We start from the raw sequence: 21,963 nt of genomic DNA, 5'->3' as shown, positions 1-21,963 counted from the left end.
GCGCTGATGTCACACAGCGTTGGGTTGTGTCAGGATACAGTGCAGCGCGGTACGGGCTGGCGGGTGACCACGGAGCGGTGAGTAATAGCAAGTGCTTCACTCCCGCTTCGTGGTCACATGGCAGAAACGAATCCTCGATGCAAAAAGTTTTCATCAAGGATTTTTTTGTGTAGAATTACTCGATTCAATTGAGTAATCGTTTCAGCCCTAGTTTGCATAGTGGCACGTTTTCCGGTTTACACGAGGAGATGGGCTGCTGTAAAAGATCCGATCGGCTGTTCATTGATCAAGAACGAACATAGCTTTCAGCCCATCACCTTAATGCTGCGTCCACATCACTCTCTTTCCTTCAGAGCAGCGCTCCCGATCACGCGTTAAGCTGGAAACTGCAGCACTGCTGCCCTAAACCCACGCTGTGGCTTTTTCATTTTCAAGGTATGTTCGCATGGCATAAATCTGCCACCTAAAAACAGCGGCAGATCGGCCTCTGTAAGCAGCATGTTTTTGGTGGCGGAAGCTTCCTTGCTATTTTAGCCCTTCCCCATTTTCGTCAATGGGGAATGCAGCTAAAGGCTGCTTTATAGAAGTAAAATGCCACTTCTGAAGTGGACTGCAAATCAGCGGTAGAAAAAGAAGCCGCCATATGTACGTGGTGGCCTTCCACCTTTAAAGTAAATGGGGAGCGGCTGTTGGCATTTTGCTCGCGGATTACGCCGCAGAAAAAGGAATTTTCCGCCAGGGTCATCTACAGTTGTTGATATTTTCCAGTTCACTTGGGAATAAAATCGGCACTCTGTGTGAGGTATTGGCTCGGCTCTTATGTACAGATACAAGGAGATCTGGAGCTGATGGGCCGTTTTATGACATCTTTTCAGGCGGTTGCAGGAATTCTAGGAGACGCCTGTTCCTCACAGTTCTGCTCTCTGCAGATTCACAGTGGACATATTGATTATCAGCATAGTCTGCGGGAGAGCAGCCGTTTATGGCCGGAGAGACGGCTTTTACCAGCTGGGTCCCGCTGTGGATTTCCCATCAGTAAATGCACTCATCTGGTTAATCCAAGAAGCAGGTTTCACTTACTTTGGCCTCTTCTAGAAGTCTCTCCCCAACCCCCCACACTCCCCAGACTCCCTCCGAGTACACGAGGCTGAATAAATCCCTGAAATCTTCAGTCCCATCGGATGAAGTCATGCTCCTAGATTTGGTAGTAATTATTGATTTGGCACTTGTGATGTGACAGATGATCAGAAGTTGATAAATGATCACGATACAGCAAAGCACATTAAAGGTCTTGGGTAGTCCTATCCTTGAGGTCACCCTAAATATCTGTCATCTGAAAGATTGTTCGGTCGATAACTTTTTCTCCCATTTCCCCACACACATGCATGCTTGGTTCCGCAGAGCGTGTATGTGTTTTCAATGGGAAGAGACTTAAAGGACATCTGTCAGCAGTTTTGTACCTATGAAACTGGCTGACCTGTTACATGTGCGCTTGGCAGCTGAAGACATCTGTGTTGTTCCCATGTTCATATGTGTGGCTGCATTGCTGAGAAAAATGAGGATTTAATATATGCAAAAGAGCCCATGTAACAGGTCAGCCAGTGTCATAGGTACAGATCTGCTGTCAGACACCTCTGGTGGTGGCTTATGTCCTGCCAGAACAAACGGATCAGGCGTGCAAATTGAATTTGCCCGATCCTTCCTTCCCTGTTGCAGGAGAGTCTGAAGGTCCACATTAGATTATCTTATGTGTATAGGATCCTTTTAAAGAGATTCTCCCATCTGGTACATTTATGGCAGGATATTCCATAAATGTCTAACAGATGCAGGTGGCACCTTTTAAGACTTCTATCTTCATAAAGAGGCCCTGTCAAGCTTGGCCAGAGAATAGCGAGGTCACCGCACGTGCATGCCTCTCTCCAGTCACTTCATTAGCACTTCCAAATATAGCCAACATGTATGGCCACCTCTCCATTCTTACCTGGGTATGACGGGGCCCATTTATGGAGACCGGAACAGGTCTCAAAGGTGGGACCTGCACCTCGTGGAATTTTATGGCATTTTTAGTGAATATGCACTAAATTTCACAGATGGAAATATCCATTTAAGTTGACTTATCAGTTGTATCTTGACTTATATTTTTCTGAAAAAGTTGTGTCAACCAAGATGGCTTCTCATTTTGCTGTTCTGGGTTATTTATCACAGTGTAACCCCAGCCTTAGGTTGGTCATACGCATAAAAGTTGGCTGAACCCCAATATTTTGCTGGGATCGCGTGAAGATCCTATGTTTGTTGGCCTTATGACATGACCATACCTTTTGAGGAAATGGGGATAGGGCATGTTGGATCTCCAAATTCTCTGTTTCTCTGGGTGCTGGGTCTGGGGTGCCTTATTGCCCTCTACCCATTAAAATAAACATGCACTCTTGGCTGAAACAAGCATGCATGTTTGTGGTGGAGTCAGGAGAAATGGCTCACAGCTAGAGCGTGTGTATGGCCAGTTTTAATTACTGCCATACCTGCTTCAGCTAGCATGGCCAACCATTATTCATACAGTTCCAGCATCACTTCTGGGGGTCTCCTGACTCTCCCCTAATGACAGAAGGATCAAGCTGTTGGGAGATGCCATACCTTCTCCACTTTGATTGACAGGGTCAGGCAGTGATGACGTATTCACTGTCTGGCCCTGTCCATTAAAGTGCAGATAGAGCAGAACTGTTAGGTGTAACAGCAACGCCCCCGTTGCTCCTAGAGGCTCATTTGCATATATTAAAACTTCATTTTTCCCTATGCGGGCACATATGAACATGGGGGGGGGTCATTTATTAAGACTAGATTTGTAAACGTCTATAGCTAGATTTGTAAACGCCTATTTATGAAGAGGTGCTTAAAACAGGTGTAGAATACGATGAATGAGACGGATCTGTCGGCCCTTCCCTGCCCATGCCATGCCCACTCTCTTAGACCTGGCTTGAGCTGGGGAAAGTCGCAGATTGAGGCGCAAATAACCTTTTCGCCTGCAATCTGTGCCAGAAATAGGCCTAATGTAGGCCTATGGCCTATTTCTAGATAGTAAATGCCCCCCCCATGGGACCTACACAGATGTCTTCAGTTGCCAAGTGCGCATGTAACAGGCCAGCCAGTTTCATAGGTACTAATCTGCTGACAGATGCCCTTTGCACTATATAAATAGTGGTTTACAGTAAAGTTGGTCATTGGACTTTACCATGAGTTCTGAACTAGTATCTCAGTTGGACGTCATATGGAAATTTAGATAATTTCAGCCGTTGACTGTGAGGGGGGTGACAGCACAAGTATTATATGGGATGCAGAGCTGATAAACTGATGCAGGGGATGGAGGATCTGAGCGGTAATGTGAGAGACAGCCTCCTGATTGTATTCTCCGGCAGTACAGAGAGGAATGTGACCTCCAGAGGCAGCAGGGGTATCGATTCTTGAGAGCAGCAAAGAGGCCTCCTCCTGGGAGCAGCTGCAGCCCCGTGTATGCAGGAGGCCAGCGAGAGTCAGGTCAGGCCTCCTGTAGCTTCCACACATCCTGCATTATTACTGTCACCTTCCGGCTCTGGGCTCCAGCCAGTCTACAGGAAGCCTAGCAAGGCCTCCATCTGATCTCTAGATCACCCAGGAATAAATCCACATGGCATCCTGCTGCCGATGCAGCTCCAAGCGAACAAATACACCCAGACTACCTATTAGTGTGAATTATAGGTCTGTCTGGTGGAATCATTTGGTTGCGGTATGTTACTGTCTGATTCTCTCTTTAGATCAGTCTTTTCCCATACATCCTGGAGTTAACGACCCCCCTCCCCCCAAACATGAATATAGTTATAGGAACAAAAGAAAAGGCATGACGCTATGGGGCTTCCATACATTTCACCGCAAGATCATCACTGGATGCTGTCATTCCAAATAATCATCAGAATAAGTTTCCATGTGTTCCCCTGACTTTAGACATCTCCTGAAATTATTATTTTACTCATTTATATAGCACTGACATATTCCGCAGCGCTGTACAGACATTTTCATCCCTCGCTGTACCCGATGGAGCTCACAATCTAAGGTCCCTATCAGTATGTCTTTGGAGTGTGGGAGGAAACTGAAGAACCCGGAGGAGAACATACAAACTCCATGCAGATGTTGTCCTTGGTCGGATTCGGATCTAGGACCCCAGCGCTGCAAGGCACCAGTGCTAACCACTGAGCCACTGCCTAAATTGGGCATGCATGTATATTTCTGTTGCTTTGTCCCTGGCATGTTGAAATCTATTATTCTACTGCGTATAGCCGAAATCTGTATATACAGTCAGGTCCATAAATATTGGGACATCGACACAATTCTAACATTTTTGGCTCTATACACCACCACAATGGATTTGAAATGAAACGAACAAGATGTGCTTTACCTGCAGACTGTCAGCTTTAATTTGAGGGTATTTACATCCAAATCAGGTGAACGGTGTAGGAATTACAACATTTTTGCATATGTGCCTGGGAAAAACTTTCACTTTTTAATACTTGGTTGCAAATCCTTTGCAGTCAATTATAGCCTGAAGTCTGGAACGCATAGACATCCCCAGACGCTGGGTTTCATCCCTGGTGATGCTCTGCCAGGCCTCTACTGCAACTGTCTTCAGTTCCTGCTGGTTCTTGGGGCATTGTCCCTTCAGTTTTGTCTTCAGCAAGTGAAATGCATGCTCAATCAGATTCAGGTCAGGTGATTGACTTGGCCATTGCATAACATTCCACTTCTTTCCCTTAAAAAACTCTTTGGTTGGTTTTGCAGTATGCTTTGGGTCATTGTCCATCTGCACTGTAAAGCGCCGTCCAATGAGTTCTGAAGCATTTGGCTGAATATGAGCAGATAATATTGCCCGAAACACTTCAGAATTCATCCTGCTGCTTTTGTCAGCAGTCACATCATCAATAAATTCAAGAGAACCAGTTCCATTGGCAGCCATACATGCCCACGCCATGACACTACCACCACCATGCTTCACTGATGAGGTGGTATGCTTAGGATCAGCAGGTCCTTTCCTTCTCCATACTCTTCTCTTCCCATCACTCTGGTACAAGTTGATCTTGGTCTCATCTGTCCATAGGATGTTGTTCCAGAACTGTGAAGGCTTTTTTAGATGACGTTTGGCAAACTCTAATCTGGCCTTCCTGTTTTTGAGGCTCACCAATGGTTTACATCTTGTGGTGAACCCTCTGTATTTACTCTGGTGAAGTCATCTCTGGATTGTTGACTTTGACACACATACACCTACCTCCTGGAGAGTGTTCTTGATCTGTCCAACTGTTGTAAAGGTTGTTTTCTTCACCAGGAAAAGAATTCTTCGGTCATCCACCACAGTTGTTTTCCGTGGTCTTCCGGGTCTTTTGGTGTTGCTGAGCTCACCGGTGCGTTCCTTCTTTTTAAGAATGTTCCAAACAGTTGTTTTGGCCACTCCTAATGTTTTTGCTATCTCTCTGATGGGTTTGTTGTGGTTTTTTTTTAGCCTAATGATGGCTTGCTTCACTCATAGTGACAGCTCTTTGGATCTCATCTTGAGAGTTGACAGCAACAGATTCCAAATGCAAATAACACACTTGAAATTAACTCTGGACCTTTTATCTGCTCGTTGTAATTGGGATAATGAGGGAATAACACACACCTGGCCATGGATCAGCTGAGAAGCCAATTGTCCCATTACTTTTGGTCCCTTAACAAGTGGGAGGCACATATGCAAACTGTTGTAATTCCTACACCGTTCACCTGATTTGGATGTAAATACCCTCAAATTAAAGCTGACAGTCTGCAGTTAAAGCACATCTTGTTCGTTTCATTTCTAATCCATTGTGGTGGTGTATAGAGCCAAAAATGTTACAATTGTGTCGATGTCCCAATATTTATGGACCTGACTGTAGGAGTGTGAATGAAACTTTAGACTTCCCAGTGTGCACTGACACAGACTGTGGCCTATCTTCTATTGTATAGATGCAGGAGACATGGTGAGCAGGCAGTTACAAATGTATGTCATTCATAGAGAGGACCTCCTCCAACTGCTGCCTCTGAGGTCAGGACATGTTCTCTGTTCTATGATCCCGTAGAAACTCTTCTCAATGGAAGGGAAACAAGTGGATTGGCCAAAAGATTCAACGTGGCCGGTTTAACTTACCCCTAAAAATGGGCACTTGAGAGGTCCTCTCATCCCTCACACGTGTCAGATCTTCAGCAAATCTCATCCTTTTACAGATTGTAATCAGATACTAATTTTCCATGTAGAATTGCATTGAAATGTAACATTAAAGGAAATTTTTCACGCCCCCCAATTTCAGCGGGATCGGCTCACCATCTAATGTGGGCATCACAGGAAAGAGAGATCAAGCATGTTGGTGTTCAACATGCCTGATCGTGTCGTTCACCTTCGGCACTCCAGGTGTGGTGAAACTATGACTCCCAGCATGCACACTTGCTTGGCTTTTCTCAGAACTCCCATAGAAGTGAATGGAGCATGCTGAGAGTTGTAGTTTCACAACAGCTGAGTGGCAGAGGTTGCTAACCCCTGTCATAGAACATACGCCATCACCATATTGGGCAGTGGTTTTCTGACACATGCCCTCTCGGCTGAGCCAAGTGTGTATGTGGGGCTGGCAGTTCTCTAAAGTGTATGACAAGCTTAGGGTTGGAAAAACCCCGGTGCTGAGTTTGTGTTAGTCTCAAGTCGTCGGCTGCATGACTTTTGGCCGTTTTGTTCAAGATTGGGACAGCCGGTAAGTGGAATGTTGTGTTATGGTTTATAGGACTTTTTAGCTTCTTTTGTTGTCTATAATTACTTGTCTCCTTTCTCTAGGTGGTCCTGGAGTGTGTTCTGAAGAGGGAACTGGTCTATAATAAAGTCACCCCTACTTTCCACCACTGGAGGATTGGAGACAAGAAGTTTGGCCTCACATTCCAGAGTCCAGCAGATGCAAGAGCCTTTGATAGGGGAATACGCCGTGCCATTGAAGACCTCACTCAAGGTATCCCCGTGTTACTGACAATCCTGTTGGCTTTGCTTTTTCTTACTATACAGATGGGCAGCGGATACATCCTTATTCTCAAAGACGGGGCGTCCAACTGCAGTAGTCGGTAAATACCTTAAAGGTGTCGTCTCACTTCAGCAAATGGCATTTATCACGTAGAGGAAGTTAATACAAGGCACTTACTAATGTATTGTGATTGTCCATACTGCAGCCTCTGCTGGCTGGATTCATTTTCCATCACATTATACACAGATTTTTTTTCAGGTATCGCGTCCACCGCTTTAGCGCCAATATGAGGTGGTCGGGCCGGAGTTGCTGCGCATGCGTGTCTGTGCACGGTCCCAGCCTCCAGACAGGCCAGTGCTTTTTTCCTATAGTGTGGAAGCACGGCCACCACTGCTGGATTACAGGGTGGCCATAACCTCTGGAAACGAGTGGTGTATAATGTGATGGAAGAATGAATGAAGCCAGCAAAGGAGGCAATATGGACAGTCACAATACATTAGTAAGTGCCTTGTTTTAACTTTCTCTACATGATAAATGCAACTTACTGAAGTGAGAGAATTCGTTTAAAGAGGACCTGCCACCACAAATGTAGATGAAGTACATTGACATATAGTCCAGGGCCCCAAAATTTCTATCCTTGGAAAAACAGAATCTTTTGCTGCTTTGCCAAAGTGGCGGCTACCAGGTTGAATGATTGTCGTCCCCTTGATGCTGTCTAATCACTGTGACTCAACTCCGACACTGTCCGTGATGGACTGAAGGCTCCCGGTAGACCCCCCCCCCCCCCCCCTCGGCAAAGCAGTAATGGACTGAGGGATAACATAGAACTATTAGGACTCCAGCTTGGGAACGGGGGGTGCTAGGAAGAAAACAAAAATCGGTGCACTCAGCAGGCCGCCAGCATTTGGAAAATGCACTTAATAATAGACATTTATTAAAGTAGTGGCAGGTCCTTTTTAAAAGCCGCTCATGATAATGAACAAGCCCTAACAATCCTCTACATTATATTGCTGGAGCTTAGGAGTCCTCTCTGTGCATTACAATGCAGGTATTGTGTTGTACACAGGGGAATGCAAGTGAGTAGTATTACCAGCTGATTAGGTCTGGAGCCACCTTTACTGTTCAGTGTGCTAAAAGGGGCCTCTGTTACGTCTCTAAAGGTGCAGACTTTAAAAGGGCTACCCTTAGATTGTACGCTCCACCTGCTGATAAAGTGCAATACCACGCACAGCCTATGGACAAGAGTGGCGCAATTTTTGTAAAGACCTTTTGGTTTTCTAAACCCAGTTATGATGCCACTCACACAGCTTTTCCCCGCTTAAATCATGCTCCAATCACTGAATATTATATACAGTTTAAACATATGATGGAATATCAGAATTCCTGGAATTTCAGATGCCATATTAGAGGAATTTCGTTGTACGTGCCATTGTAGTTTAAAAGCTATGGACACCTTTAGAGACATATTTTTAATGGATTCATTTTGGGCTAGAACTCTTTGTCATGGGTTTTTATTAATAATTATACTTTGTTCGGTCTCTGCAGCTTTTGAGTTTCACAATACATAGCAAACTGCAGAACACTGTTCACAGTGAAGTCCCTCAGACTTTGATTGGATCATAAATTTGCTTAGAAGATTGTTTTGGAGGGAGAGGCTGTCCACTGAGTCATTAGACAAGCCAGTCTGGTGGTTTTATCACAGAACAGCATTCTGCAGCTGCTTTGTATTGTGAAACGCAAAAGCCGCTAAAGCCAAACTAAGTTTTTAATAAAAACCTATTGCAAAATGTTTTTTTTTACCGTAAAATACATCTGAGGCTACTTTCACACCTGCGTTCAGGTGTCCGCTCGTGAGCTCCGTTTGAAGGGGCTCACAAGCGGCCCCGAACGCATCCGTCTGGCCCTAATGCATTCTCAGTGGAGGCGGATCCGCTGAGAATGCATCCGCCTGCCAGCGTTCAGCCTCCGCTCCGCTCAGTGAGCGGACACCTGAACGCTGCTTGCAGCGTTCGGGTGTCCGCCTGGCCGTGCGGAGGCGAGCAGATCCGTCCAGACTTATAATGGAAGTCAATGGGGACGGATCCGCTTGAAGATGACACAATATGGCTCAATCTTCAAACGGATCCGTCCCCATTGACTTTCAATGTAAAGTCTGGACGGATCCGTTCAGGCTACTTTCACACTTAGAAATTTTTCTAAGTTATAATGCAGACGGATCCGTTCTGAACGGATGCAAACGTCTGCATTATAGGAGCGGATCCGTCTGATGAAACATCAGACGGACCCGCTCCGAACGCTAGTGTGAAAGTAGCCTAAATCAATTGAAAGATGGCTGAAAGTGTGCCCATAGCCTTTAATTTCCAGGGCCAGAGATGCATTCGTCTGTTATATATATTTTTTTTCAAGATTATACTTTAAGACTATATATTTCCAGTGCTTAACTACGTAAGTCTTTTTTTTTATTTTTTTGGTGTGTGCAGGTTTTCCCACATCTCATGGGGAATCAGATGTTGGATCAGAGGAAGGATCTCAGGTATGTAATGATTCTAATTATTGCTGCCAGAAATAAAGGTGGGGGAGGGGTTCTGGCGATAATCTCTGGAAGATAAATGGACAATTATCATCAGTGTTTGAAGTTTAGCTTTAGCCTTGTCTGGAGTCTGTATGAGTGATTGGACTTCATTTATTGCAATTATCTAATTGCTCGGTGAACTTTCCAAAATCCGAACTTTTCTTGCTGTTTGGAGGCAAATGGACACTTGACGTATGTCTTACATGGAAAAACAAAACAAAAAACAAAACCTCAAAACTTTTGCGTTTCATCGGAACAATACTGCAGTATGAATGACTGACACGGCAAGTCTTTTCAAAGAGATTCCAGGCTAATATTTGGTGCCGGGGATTTAATTAGTGTCTTGTGATGGAGTCGCTAATGTTTCTGGCGTGACAAATACCAAATGAATGTAGAAGAAGCCAGTCTGAGTTTTAAAAAAAAAAAATAATAATAATTTGTCGGAGTTCCTGGCTATAAGAAGCAGATTAGAGTGTGTAAAATACCAACCAGATCTAAAAATAATTTCTGTGTTTCTGAATTTTGTATTTGTTTTTCCCTTGTTTGCAACTTTGTTTTCTATCGTCTTATTTACATCTTCCTTCCAGCTCTGTCCTCACTTTCTTCTCTTCCTTCCCGAATTGTTTTCCCTTCCTTTGTTTTTTTTCCCCTTCAAGTTCATGGATTCCTGTGTCCCCGGGCCAGTGTTCTGCGAGCAGAGATTAAGTTTTAAAGTCTCGGCAATATACTGTAATCTCCCAATCTCCCACTTCCTGCTGGCCTGGGTGCAGCCATAGTAAATATAGCCTCCTGGCTGCCTGCAGGATGCTGAAGGGTGACGGGAGAAAAGTTCTGTGCGCTGGGAGTGGGCGGAGGGGGGGAGGGAATGCTTCCATGTCCTTCCCTTCCCCCACTCCAGCTTCCTTGCTCATCTGGCTGCCATTTCTGCAGCTGGAGACACTTTTATAGCTCCTCCACAGACTTGTCAGCCCCTGCACAGAACTGCGGCTTCAGAGGGGGGAAGCTGGGGAGAAATCGCACAGATCTCATAGCAACCACAGTACCATAATTGTTCTACCAGCAGCTGGGAGAAAGCAGATTTCCGAAGTGCATTAAAAGCTGGCAGTGAGCAAGGTGCAGGCTCTTTCCCCCCAACTAGTATTCCGTACTTGGTTTACAGGTCCTATGGAAGTGTGAAAGAAGTCTGCAGGATCCGGACATCTGCACTTTACCATAGATGAAATATCGATGTCCTATTCTCAGCATCAGATCGGGTGGGGGCCGTCTCCCGACATCCCCACCAATCAGCTATTTGAAAGGGTCCCAGCACTCGGTGCGGCCGTACATTCATAGTATTGCAGCCCAGGCCCATTCACTTGAATGGGAGTGAGCCATACGTAGGCCATGTGATGGATGAACGTGACATCGCCGGCCTAGGAAGAGGCCAGAGCCCTATGGCCTCTTCAAACAGCTGATTTGTGGGGGTGCTGGGAGTCGGACCCCCACTGATTTGATATTGCTGACCTGTCCTGAGGGTAGGTCATGAGTATTTTACTCCCAGAAAACCCCTTTAACTAGCACCAACATAATTCACAATGCTGGACACAAAAATACCAACTTGTACCCCAGGAGCGCAGAGATAGACATATAGAAGTCCAGTTTCATAGGAATCCAGTAAATGTATCTGTATGTTTTTTGAAGTGTGGTAGAAAATACAAAATCCATGCAGATGTTACTTCTGGTTGGATTCAGACCTAAGACCCCCGGCCTGATGGACAGGCCAGACCCCATGCTTGTATATTCTGTCGTGACAGTACATGTGCTAGGAAACGTCAGACATCCCTCCTCAATACAGCAAGGAAACCAATGGATCCAAATCCATATTGTACAGTGGAGTTTTATAAAGCAATAGGCTGTTCAATTACAAAGCAGTGATACTAACATAGGGAAATGCAGGGAAGACCAACATGGACTGTCTTCCTTGTTTCACTGAAGCTCACTGATGTGTCACTGCCAAAGAAGATATTCATCTCATAGGTTCCCATGACAAGCTATGGCTCCGTTATCCTATATACCAGGGATCAGCAACCTCTGGCACTCCAGGTGTTGTGAAACGACATCTCCCATCATACACACTTGCTTGGCTGTTCTCTGAACTCCGACAGAAGTGAAAGGAGCATGCTGGGAGTTGTTGTTTCACTGCGGATCCCTGATATATACTGTATGTATGACATGGAACTGAATACTTCAGTTACCTTCTACATTACTGCAGCTAAAATCCCACCAGCACACCTCAATCTAGATGTTAAGCACCTTTATGATATGTTTATGACCATATATTTTGGGGGATCACGGCTACAAGACTCCCCTGGGTTGATTAACATGAGGCATATCCTTCTAAAGGGAGATTGTACATTGAACCCTATCTACACCTTCTGTGTTGAGTACCACATGAAGTATGGTTGTCAGCCAGCTGTAGTGACACCAGAGATGCCTGAATGGTCCAGAAATGGTTTTTATCCATTGGCATCTGTGTAAATGACTTACAAATAGGACCCAGGTCTAGGAAGGTACTGGTTCTCTTTGTGCAGGGTGCAAGTTCTCTTTGAGGAGATCCAGCTGCTCTCGGGAATCTTACCTGCAATGATCCCTGGGAAGTAGTATGCAAATTGTCTCTCTGGTGCTACCTGTAGGTGTCTACATTGACATACAAGATTGCTACCTACCAATTGCAATAGAGGGACAGTTTTCTTCCTAATGGAGGAGAGCTAATTTGTATACAAATAGGTGTCTTGAACCAAAGTGTATGGGGGCCTCTCAACCTTTAGATGGTATGGGCTTCCAGGTCGATCGATTGTGCGGCCTATGCAATATTGCTCACTGTCATACTGTACATATAAAGTAAATAAGAACACCCAACCTGATTAGACCGGGCGTTTGCTAGGGAAAGACAATATGAAGAAAATGAGAGTTAAAAGAGAAGAAGAGAAAAGAGGGGGTGGATTCAAGGGAGGCGAGGGAAAAGAGCAACTGGGGGGATAGAGAGACACTGCCTCTCTGAAGTCAGCAGTAACCTGTATTCAAGAGAACCTTAGAAAAGGATCCAATAGCGCCATGATTTGTGAAACCTGACGTGTGTACCCCTAATTGATGCTTGATCCTTTTGTTGTCCGGGGAGATAGGAGTCTGACAAAGGCTTATTCCCCTCTCTCGATTTGACAACACATGCGCACTTAATGGAGCGGCATGTGTCAGGGGTTCACAGGAGAGAATGCTGTTGGCCAAATGAGAGTACTTTGTCGACACCTGTCTAATATGTATGGCTAGCCTTAGGCACAGTAGGTTTCTGAGTTGTGAGACCAGTAGAAGTAAGATTTGTTAACATCCATAGTATTTTCACTGGTAGCCCCCATCTGTGAGGGCCATAGTTATGGTTTGTGGAAGCATGGTGTTATCTGGCTATAAATCCTGCACAGAGCCTTAAAGTCCCCATCTGCATTAGACTATTGTGATCTAAGCCCTGCGGGAGCATCTGATACTCCAGTGTGTATGGGGAGATAGTGGATGTTTAGAGAGAGAAGGATCCGGTGTGTTGAATTTCAAGGCTTGAGCCGTTTGTTCTTTTGATATGGAGCCACCAGACATGTCTGGCAGCGGCTTTCTGCTCCCTTCCCATTGAAAACACATGCTCAGCCGGGCAGGTATGTGCATGGTTGACTTGAGAGATAGCGTTCAGCCGAATGAGCTATTGAAGTTGTATGGGCACTTTTAGGCCTTATTCAGACTTGGACAATTTTTAATACAGCAGTAGATCTGTATGCCAGCATAGGACATGGACCTGGTTACCGCTGGGAGACGGTTCATTTTCCTTGAGACATGGACCAGAATAGATAAAGCTAAAGAGAAATTCATAACGTAGACCTAGAGTGATACCCAACAGAGACGGAGTTAGAACAGGTTGCTCACCTACTGATGTTGTCAGTGCTCACAACAACCAAAATGCATATATGCTTGTTGGCATGGAATAGGAGGCTAGCTGGCTGGACCTGGTCTTCCACGCCAGGATGGTGTTGTTAAAGGTCCAAGGATGGAGAATATGTCGGGTACAGGATGATAAAAAAAAAAAAGACCTTTGTCCAGTGCCTCCTCCAAAAAAATTGGATTTAAAATCACAATGGTGAAAGTAAAATAAAAACAACCAGTAGGGTCCAAATAACACGTTTCGGGGCTTTGCCCCTTCCTCAGATTCTGGACTAAGGAAGTCCAGTACCTGAGGAAGGAGCTCATCCTTGAAACACATTATTTGTATCCTACCGGTTATTTTTATGTTCTTTTACTTTCACCATTGTGATTTTAAATCCAGTATTTTTAGAGCAGGGTTCAGCAACCTTTGGCACTCCAGCTGTTGTGAAACTACAACTCCCAGCATGCTCCTTTCACTTCTGTGGTAGTTCAGAGAACAACCAAGCAAGTGTGCATGATGGGAGATGTAGTTTCATAACACCTGGAGTGCCGGAGGTTGCTGATCCCTGTTTTAGAGAAACCACTGGACAGAGGTCTTTTTCTCATTCATCCTGCGCCATGGACCAGAATAGGACATGCTCTGTAGATATGGACAGCTCAAGGATGTAAAGCCTTCAGTTAGATTGCTGCTCCTAGATCCCCTCTGCCGTCTCCTTCTTGCTCAAAATGGGTGCTTAGCATAGAGAGAACAAATTGGCAACGCTGACAAAGATGAGTCAGAAACTCATCTGTGTAGATGTAGAGAAACACCAGGATTAGATTTCTGAGTTATTTGTGAAATGTGAGACCTTCTTGTAAGTCTGTTATCTCTCATTTTTGTATGTCTTTGTAACACTGTCTAGTCAATTCAAGAAAACCTTGTTTAATTGCCACCACACACGCTATAAATCTGCTGTGTTATTAAAGGGGTTGTCTGACAAAGATGACCCCTTTCTTTTTAATAAACAGGCTTGGTTATCAGCTGATCATTACAGGTCTAGCTTCTGACTTGGGCCTTCAGTTGTGATCATTGGGTGGAGTTTCCATAAGCCATACATTTAGCAAAATGGCGGGCCAAGATGACCAGCTCTTTGCTCTAGTTCATAGAGACCACCTCCAACCCCCCATGATGTCACCATGCCTTAATAGATCGTATGGAAAGGGGATGCGATAGGGTGATACAATCCCTTTAAGTAGCAATGATATTAAAAAGGCTAAACCGTCATCTTAGCACGCTTCTTGCCATGTTATATTACATCTTGTCCAAGTCCGTAGCGTAATGGAAACAGTTGAGCACTTTTCTGTCTCATTCTTTCTCCTGTGTTTTTCTCTTTTTTTCTTGTCTTTTGCTGTGTCGCCATGGAGTGTTTCCATGGTAACGTCGCCTTGTTTATAAAGTGGGTCTTCATTGGCATGCTGCTGCCCACTCATTTGCAGCTCCATACTTTGCCTGTGACTACATAGAACTGTGTCTGTTCATCTCGTTTCTCGCAGTGTTCAGCTCTTTGGTGGGACCGGATGCAGTAACGTTCAGCGCCTCAGCATCTGCCCCTCAATTCTGCAGCAAATGGTCCGTTTTTCAGACATCATATCTCGGAGCATTGGAGCAAGCAGTCTCTGAGCTTATCAATCACAGTAAAACTGAGGATATTAAAGAGACAGTTGCCTATTTTTTTTTTTTTTTTATATATACAGATGGAAATTTTGTTAAAGGGGTCTTCCTACAGTTTTTTTTTTTTTTTTTACTGATGACATACACTCGATTGGTCATCATTATCTGACACCCGGGACACCCACCGATCAGTTGTTTGAGAAGTCACTTGTGCCCGCAGTAGTGCCGCGGCCTTCTCTCAGCTCACCAAGCACAGCGCCATCCATTTGATATTGTCTCTTCTTGGTATCGCACCTCAGTTTCATCCACTTCAATGGGGCTGAACTGTGCCTAGCGCCACTGCCTTCTCACATCTCTCCCTAGGCCATGTGATGTCACGGTCATCCATCACATGGCCTAGGCGCAGCTCAGCCCTATTTGAAATGAATGAGACTGAGGTGCGATACCAAGAAGAGCCAATATCAAATGGATGGCGCTGTGCATGGTGAACTGAGAGAAGGTCGTGGCACTACTGAGACCGCCAGTGCCTTCTATAAACAGCTGATCGGCGGGAGTCCCGGGTGATGGACCCCCACCGATCAGATACTGATGACCTATCCAGAGGATAGGTCATCAGTATAAAGATCTTGGAAAAATAAAAATAAAATAAAAGCCACCATTAGCAGGTCCTCTCTGGTTCTTCGTGATCCAACACCCAAGTCTTTACATTATGTTTGTAATAGGCAATATAACATATAAATGATCTCTCTGCTATATTGTCTTCAGATAACAGGCTGCTGTTTATGGCAGTCTGTATTCTGTCATTAAACTATAGGATTCAAAACGCAGCAGCTGCATTGATGTTCCACATTGCTGAAATACCCTAGCTACCACAGTGAGCTATTCTAATTTAACACTACTGAATATACCAGAATGGCTATTTAAGCACTTCCTGATATATTTGTGTAAGTGCTCCGACGAGGAATCTCCTTGACCATATCCTAATTCTTTAGTTTGCTTTTACAGAGTATGTATGCAGCAATATCTAATGGTTTATTTTAGGCTTTGTTTATCTCTTACTGAAGTAGAAAAGTGATGTAAAGTCTAGATGCTGTTTGTGGTACATGTTATAGGTTCTGGAGTCGCATCCTGGTTCGTTCCTATGCTGTGCATACACATTATTGGACACCCAATGGTTCAACCAACAGCTAACTTCCCTGACTTCCTCAAAAACATGAGCTGAGTAGGCATGTTCTATGGCAGACACCTTTGCTGTCAAACCTTGATGACTGTATAGCTCAAGGGAAGATATCAGGAATTAGTTGGGTTGCTCCCATGAAATAGTCATCTTTGTGAGATCTTAGAAGTTTCATGGACCACTTTAGTATGGTGCTATTGCACCGAGGGATACATGTCGTTCCTGATGTCATTATTTGTGGATCAATGTCCTGCAGTATTGTTTTATTTTTGCCATATGACTATAGAGGTTACTCAGATCCAAAGAATTTAGTTTTTAGGGAATGTGTCAGTTATTGACCATCTATAGTTCATGAAGACGATAGTTAGAGGGCTCTACACAGTCTCTAGGTGATTTGGGCGTACACAGTCTCTAGGTGATTTGGGCGTACACAGTCTCTAGGTGATTTGGGCGTACACAGTCTCTAGGTGATTTGGGCGTACACAGTCTCTAGGTGATTTGGGCGTACACAGTCTCTAGGTGATTTGGGCGTACACAGTCTCTAGGTGATTTGGGCGTACACAGTCTCTAGGTGATTTGGGCGTACACAGTCTCTAGGTGATTTGGGCGTACACAGTCTCTAGGTGATTTGGGCGTACACAGTCTCTAGGTGATTTGGGCGTACACAGTCTCTAGGTGATTTTGCCATATCCCCAAGATCACAGAATGCTTACATGCCCCAGATTTGTAATAGCTTTCATATATAGTCCTGTTCAACCATATTTAAGGAAACTTCAGAGGACTCTCTGAAGGAATCCTAAATGAATGTTACTGTAGTCTGTTACATGTAGAATGCCATGACCATGATTGTCAGTGACTGAATACCTACAGCCCAAAGAAGCCAGTCCTTTCATAGCGCCCAGCAGATCAAATTATTTTTATTCCGAAACAGCCTCGAGCTAAAGGCTCTTTATGGTCCAAAATTGCCTTGATATATTGGCTTTTGGAAGAAAAGGTAAATCTTGGTTTAAAATAAATACATTATCCTCAGCCAAACCAACCATTCTGCATATGTCAACACAGGACTGAAAAATCCATGGCTAACTTGCAGCAAAATTTTTCTGCACAGAAATGTCCACAGCACATGAATAAGATTTGTTCAAATTTCAGCCACTTTGCTGCTACTGTTTTCTGCACGGTGTATTCTCTGCAGACAGACCTGGAAAAATCTGCAGTACTTCTGTCCCTTGTGGGCGTTCCCCTCAATTTGAATCCCCACCTCTAACACCATGTGATGTTTTTTTTTTTTTTTTAGGTCTAGAATAGTGGTACTTTTCAAATATGCGACTCTGCAGAGGATTTGGAGCTCTGTACAAGATAAACTAGAGATGCATCTACTACAAAGATATATTAAAGGGAGTCTGACAGCAGTTTTGGCTATGTTAAACTGCTGGCAGTAGTAGGCAGGGGCATGTAAGTGCAGGACAAACATAACTTTTGTGGAGATTTTATTATAAGGAGTAGAGTGACTATGCAGTTTTATTGTGTCTGATTCTGCTCATGCACGTGTCTTGGGGGCAGAGCTTCATCACAGAGTGCTTTCTGCTATTAGTATTGAGCAGGAACACCCCTGCCTCTGATCTGAGTGATAGCAGTAGCCTCCAGCCAGGAGACCACTACTACCACCACTCAGAGGAGAGGAGCTGTGAAGCAGCTCAGTGCAGAGAGCACCTCGCAGTGAAGCTCCACCTTGGTCACTAGCAGGAGCAGAATAACACTTCATATTCACACTACTCCTGATAATAAAAGGTAAGTTTGCACTGCTCTCTCCCGCCTCTACCTAGTGCTGTCAGAAGTTTAGCACGGTCAAATCTGTGGACAGTTTAGATTAAAATTGCCAGCATGGATATGGATGGCAACTACAGTCTTTCAGTTCACGTGGTTTCCTGTGTTCTCAGCAACGCATTCTCATACGGTAGCATAGAATATAGGTCACACTTTTATAGTAATGAGCATTTTCCAAAAAATGGAAATATTAATATCTGCAAATAGGTCCTGTTCAGAAGTAGCCCACGTAAAGGAATGAACGAACAGAATCATTTTTCACAATGATCACCTTGCAGCATGTAATTCAGCTAACGTGTCCTAGGATCATGGGCATGCTTCACGGTTAGTTTATGGAATGGCTTAGAGCACGCATGGCATACAAGCGCATGTGGTATCCGTTATTGCTTATCCTGTAATGTATGGGTTATTATTTTCAGCAGTTATTTTCTTGTGGTGTTTTATGGTCACCTTTACCAAAGAGTGAATATGGCTATCGGGATTTATCTTATTCTGTCCTCTCCATAGATGAACAAAGAAGAACATTGCAGCACTCAGACCATCGACTCCTTTTTCCATCGTGACTCCATTCCAACGGATGAACTATATCGCAGCTCTGCCATAAGACCTTCTCCATTTGAGAACCTTAATCCCAGAAGAGCCTATATGCACACCCAGGTGAGACAGCTAGCTTACCAAAGCCTTGGGTGGATGAAGCCATGTAGGCCATCTCTAGGACTGCTAGCTTTATCAACGGCATCATTCTGCCTCCACAGTGAGCAGTGAAGACAGTAAACAAGCTATTATCAGCTCTGGAGACTTCCTCCAATACCCACAGGGTTTAGATACTTAAGTTTCACACGGCCAAAAAACACACATTTTAACGTCCACTCTAAGTGTCTGCGGTTATTCAGAAATGAACATTGGTCTTCCAAGTCCAGCTCGTTAGAGCTGCGGGCTGCTGGGTCTTTTGGCTGCAGTACAGATGTTGAAGGGGTGGGTATGTGGTATACGTTTTTGTTTTTTAGATATGGGGCATTACTCACCAGTGCCCCATCACTGCTCGGACTATAACTGGTCCGGAAACAATTTGCTGCGCAGAAACGATGATTGAGGTGTCTGCATGAACCATTGTTTTAAGGGATTGTCTGGTTTGGGAAACTCGTGTTCAAATACCCTATGATGGTTTTCTCTGTCAGGACCTCCTCTGTTAGCAGGACTGGTCACAAGAGTGGCTCTTGCTCTGGAGAACCTGATTTCAATGAGCATCGTGTAATGTTTTGTTCTCCCTTGTGGTAGCCCTGCAGGGAACTAGGATATGCCCCCATTGTCTGATAGCTGTGGGTCCCACTGCTGGGACCCACACCTATATCGAGCACAGAGCCCCGAAAGGCGTGTAGGGAGCACTGCGCATGCGCAACCACCCTACATTAATTTTCTACGGGGCTGCCGAAAATAGCTCGGCTATTTCCGGTGGGCCCATAGAAGTGAATGGGAGCGTTGGCCGGTCATGCGTGGTGTGCACCCATTCACTTCTATCGGGAGACCGCTTGGTGGTGACCAGACCAGAGTCCTCCAGCCACCACTTTGCAAGACTCCGTTCCCGATATAGGTGGGACCTGCTCCTATAAGACAATGGGGGCATATCCTAGCGATGAGAGGTGAGACAATCCCTTTAACTTTACGTAAATGAGGAATTGTTTTACTCAGCAGGATCAACCCTTTGCCTGGTTTAATGGGATTCATCCTGCTAACAGATGGTCAGATAACAACTACTGGCTACATCACTTCACCTCTGTAGCACTGGATTGTGATCCAAGGGTGAAGTTTAAGTCTTCTATAGTCTTGTCTCACTAGTTCTCCGAGTCACTGTAAGCAACCTAATTGAGTTATGATGTCAACTTTAATCATTTACCTTGGACACCATCTTTTGCAGGTTCCTCTAAAGCCCCTCCGCCACGTCAGCTTCCAGGATGAAGATGAGATTGTGCGCATCAACCCTCGTGACATCATCATTCGACGCTACGCGGACTATCGCCACCCTGACATATGGAAGAGTGACGCCGAGCACGAGGAACATGAGATAAGTGCTCCTTTTACCAAGGCGGATAATAAAAAAAACAACTATCTTTATTCTCCTGCTAACGGCAGAGACTCGCTTAAGGAGCAAAAAACATCTGGCGTTTTTAAGACTCAGCCAACATCCTCTCTGAAAAAGCGGAGGAAAGAGGATGGAGAACGCTCCCGGTGTGTGTACTGCCAGGAGCGCTTCAACCATGAAGAGAATGGGAGGGGAAAGTGCCAGGATGCTCCGGATCCTATCCGGAGGTGCATCTATCAGGTCAGCTGCATGCTGTGTGCCGAGAGCATGCTCTACCACTGCATGTCAGATTCGGAAGGAGACTTCTCTGACCCCTGTTCTTGTGATGCCTCTGATGAGAACTTGTGCCTGCGCTGGCTGGCTCTAATCACTCTATCCTTCATCGCCCCCTGTATGTGCTGCTACCTCCCTCTACGAGCCTGTCACCACTGTGGGGAGATGTGCGGCTGCTGCGGGGGTAAGCACAAAGCAGCTGGATGACACGGCGACTCCGCAAACCCCAGGAAGAATTCCTTCATTTGCCAGGTGGCTGCTGGAACCGACATGAGCCGTTTTCGGTGATACCGTTAAGTGGATCATATGAGGTGGACTGAACCCCCGTGGGGGACTATCTGCGTTCAGATAGGACCAGCGAGAATATGTAACAGTGCCAGTCTTGCATTAGATATATATAAATATATAAATATATATAAATATTATTTTATTTTTTTCCTTTTTGTAATTAATATTATTTTATTTTTTATTTGCCATTCCGGTATGAATGCAGATTATTCAATCATCTTGTAACCTATGACCTACAAGACGTCCCACGAGATAAGAGTGTTTGTGGAATGGAGGGAAACTGAATGTTTATTGGGAGAGAGCGGAGGTGTGGGGAATTCTAGAACAAAGATGGAGAAATCTATAGATCTGTATGTATACTGTTCCACGCCCCCATCTGCTCTCCTCGCAGGTTAATAATAATTCTGGGACTGAACTAACAGTGTGGATTGGATGACCTACAAATACACAGTATCTGAATGAATTTTTAGTGGAACGAAATAATTTCTAGTTTTATTCAAGTGATTTTATGTATAAATAACAAATGTCTATATTTAACTAAATGTACGGTACAAGAAAATTTTATGAATTTTTGGGAGAAAAGTTTCTTACCCAGCTTCCCTTTTGTTTGCCTTTTGACATTTGGGACATTCCGGTTTTAGGGCTGAGTCTTGCTGCTGTGTAGGGTGACCAGTAGTGTCTCCGGCAGCTGAATGGTTAAACCAAGCTGTTTATCAATGTATTGGTTTTTATTTTTTCCTGATGGTTTATTGTTTATTCCGCTTTTTATCTGTTTCTCCAATCTACCTGTGTTATGTCACATTATTTATACACTCTGGTACATAGAATATAACACAAGTGTCGGATAATTCTTTGTGTCTCGTTATTCTTCTGGGATGTGGCGATGACCAGAATCTATTATTTGAATCGGGTTTGCTAGGTCGTATTCACACAAGGCAGGCAGGTGTTCACTCCGTTCCGAGCATAGTATTGAGACCCGCAGTCATAGTCTGTCTTATCTAGCAACCCCTCCTTGCCGCCCCATTATTGTCCCCCTTGGCTTAACTCTTAAAGGGGTGTCGCACTTCAGCACAATACATAATAAATGCCATTTGCTGAAGTGAGACAACCCCTTTAAGGTGGCCT

The 21,963-nt window shown here is 44.6% G+C and overlaps 1 protein-coding gene across 1 annotated transcript in view; it reads left to right on the top strand.

Annotated features, from left to right (window-relative positions):
* SPRED1 (sprouty related EVH1 domain containing 1) overlaps nt 1-21,680 on the top strand; it is a 53,708-nt gene extending 32,028 nt beyond the window's left edge. The window contains exons 3-6 of the mRNA XM_040412147.1: nt 6,854-7,022; nt 9,512-9,564; nt 18,705-18,854; nt 20,113-21,680. Of these exons, the coding sequence (XP_040268081.1) occupies nt 6,854-7,022; nt 9,512-9,564; nt 18,705-18,854; nt 20,113-20,757 (1,017 nt within the window). The 3' untranslated portion in view covers nt 20,758-21,680. The remainder of the gene's footprint in view (nt 1-6,853; nt 7,023-9,511; nt 9,565-18,704; nt 18,855-20,112) is intronic.
* Nucleotides 21,681-21,963: the final 283 nt, after the last annotated feature.

This window comes from Bufo bufo, chromosome 11 (genome assembly GCF_905171765.1).
Source record: "Bufo bufo chromosome 11, aBufBuf1.1, whole genome shotgun sequence".
NCBI classification, from domain to species: domain Eukaryota; kingdom Metazoa; phylum Chordata; class Amphibia; order Anura; family Bufonidae; genus Bufo; species Bufo bufo.
This window is presented reverse-complemented; position numbering and strand designations above follow the sequence as displayed.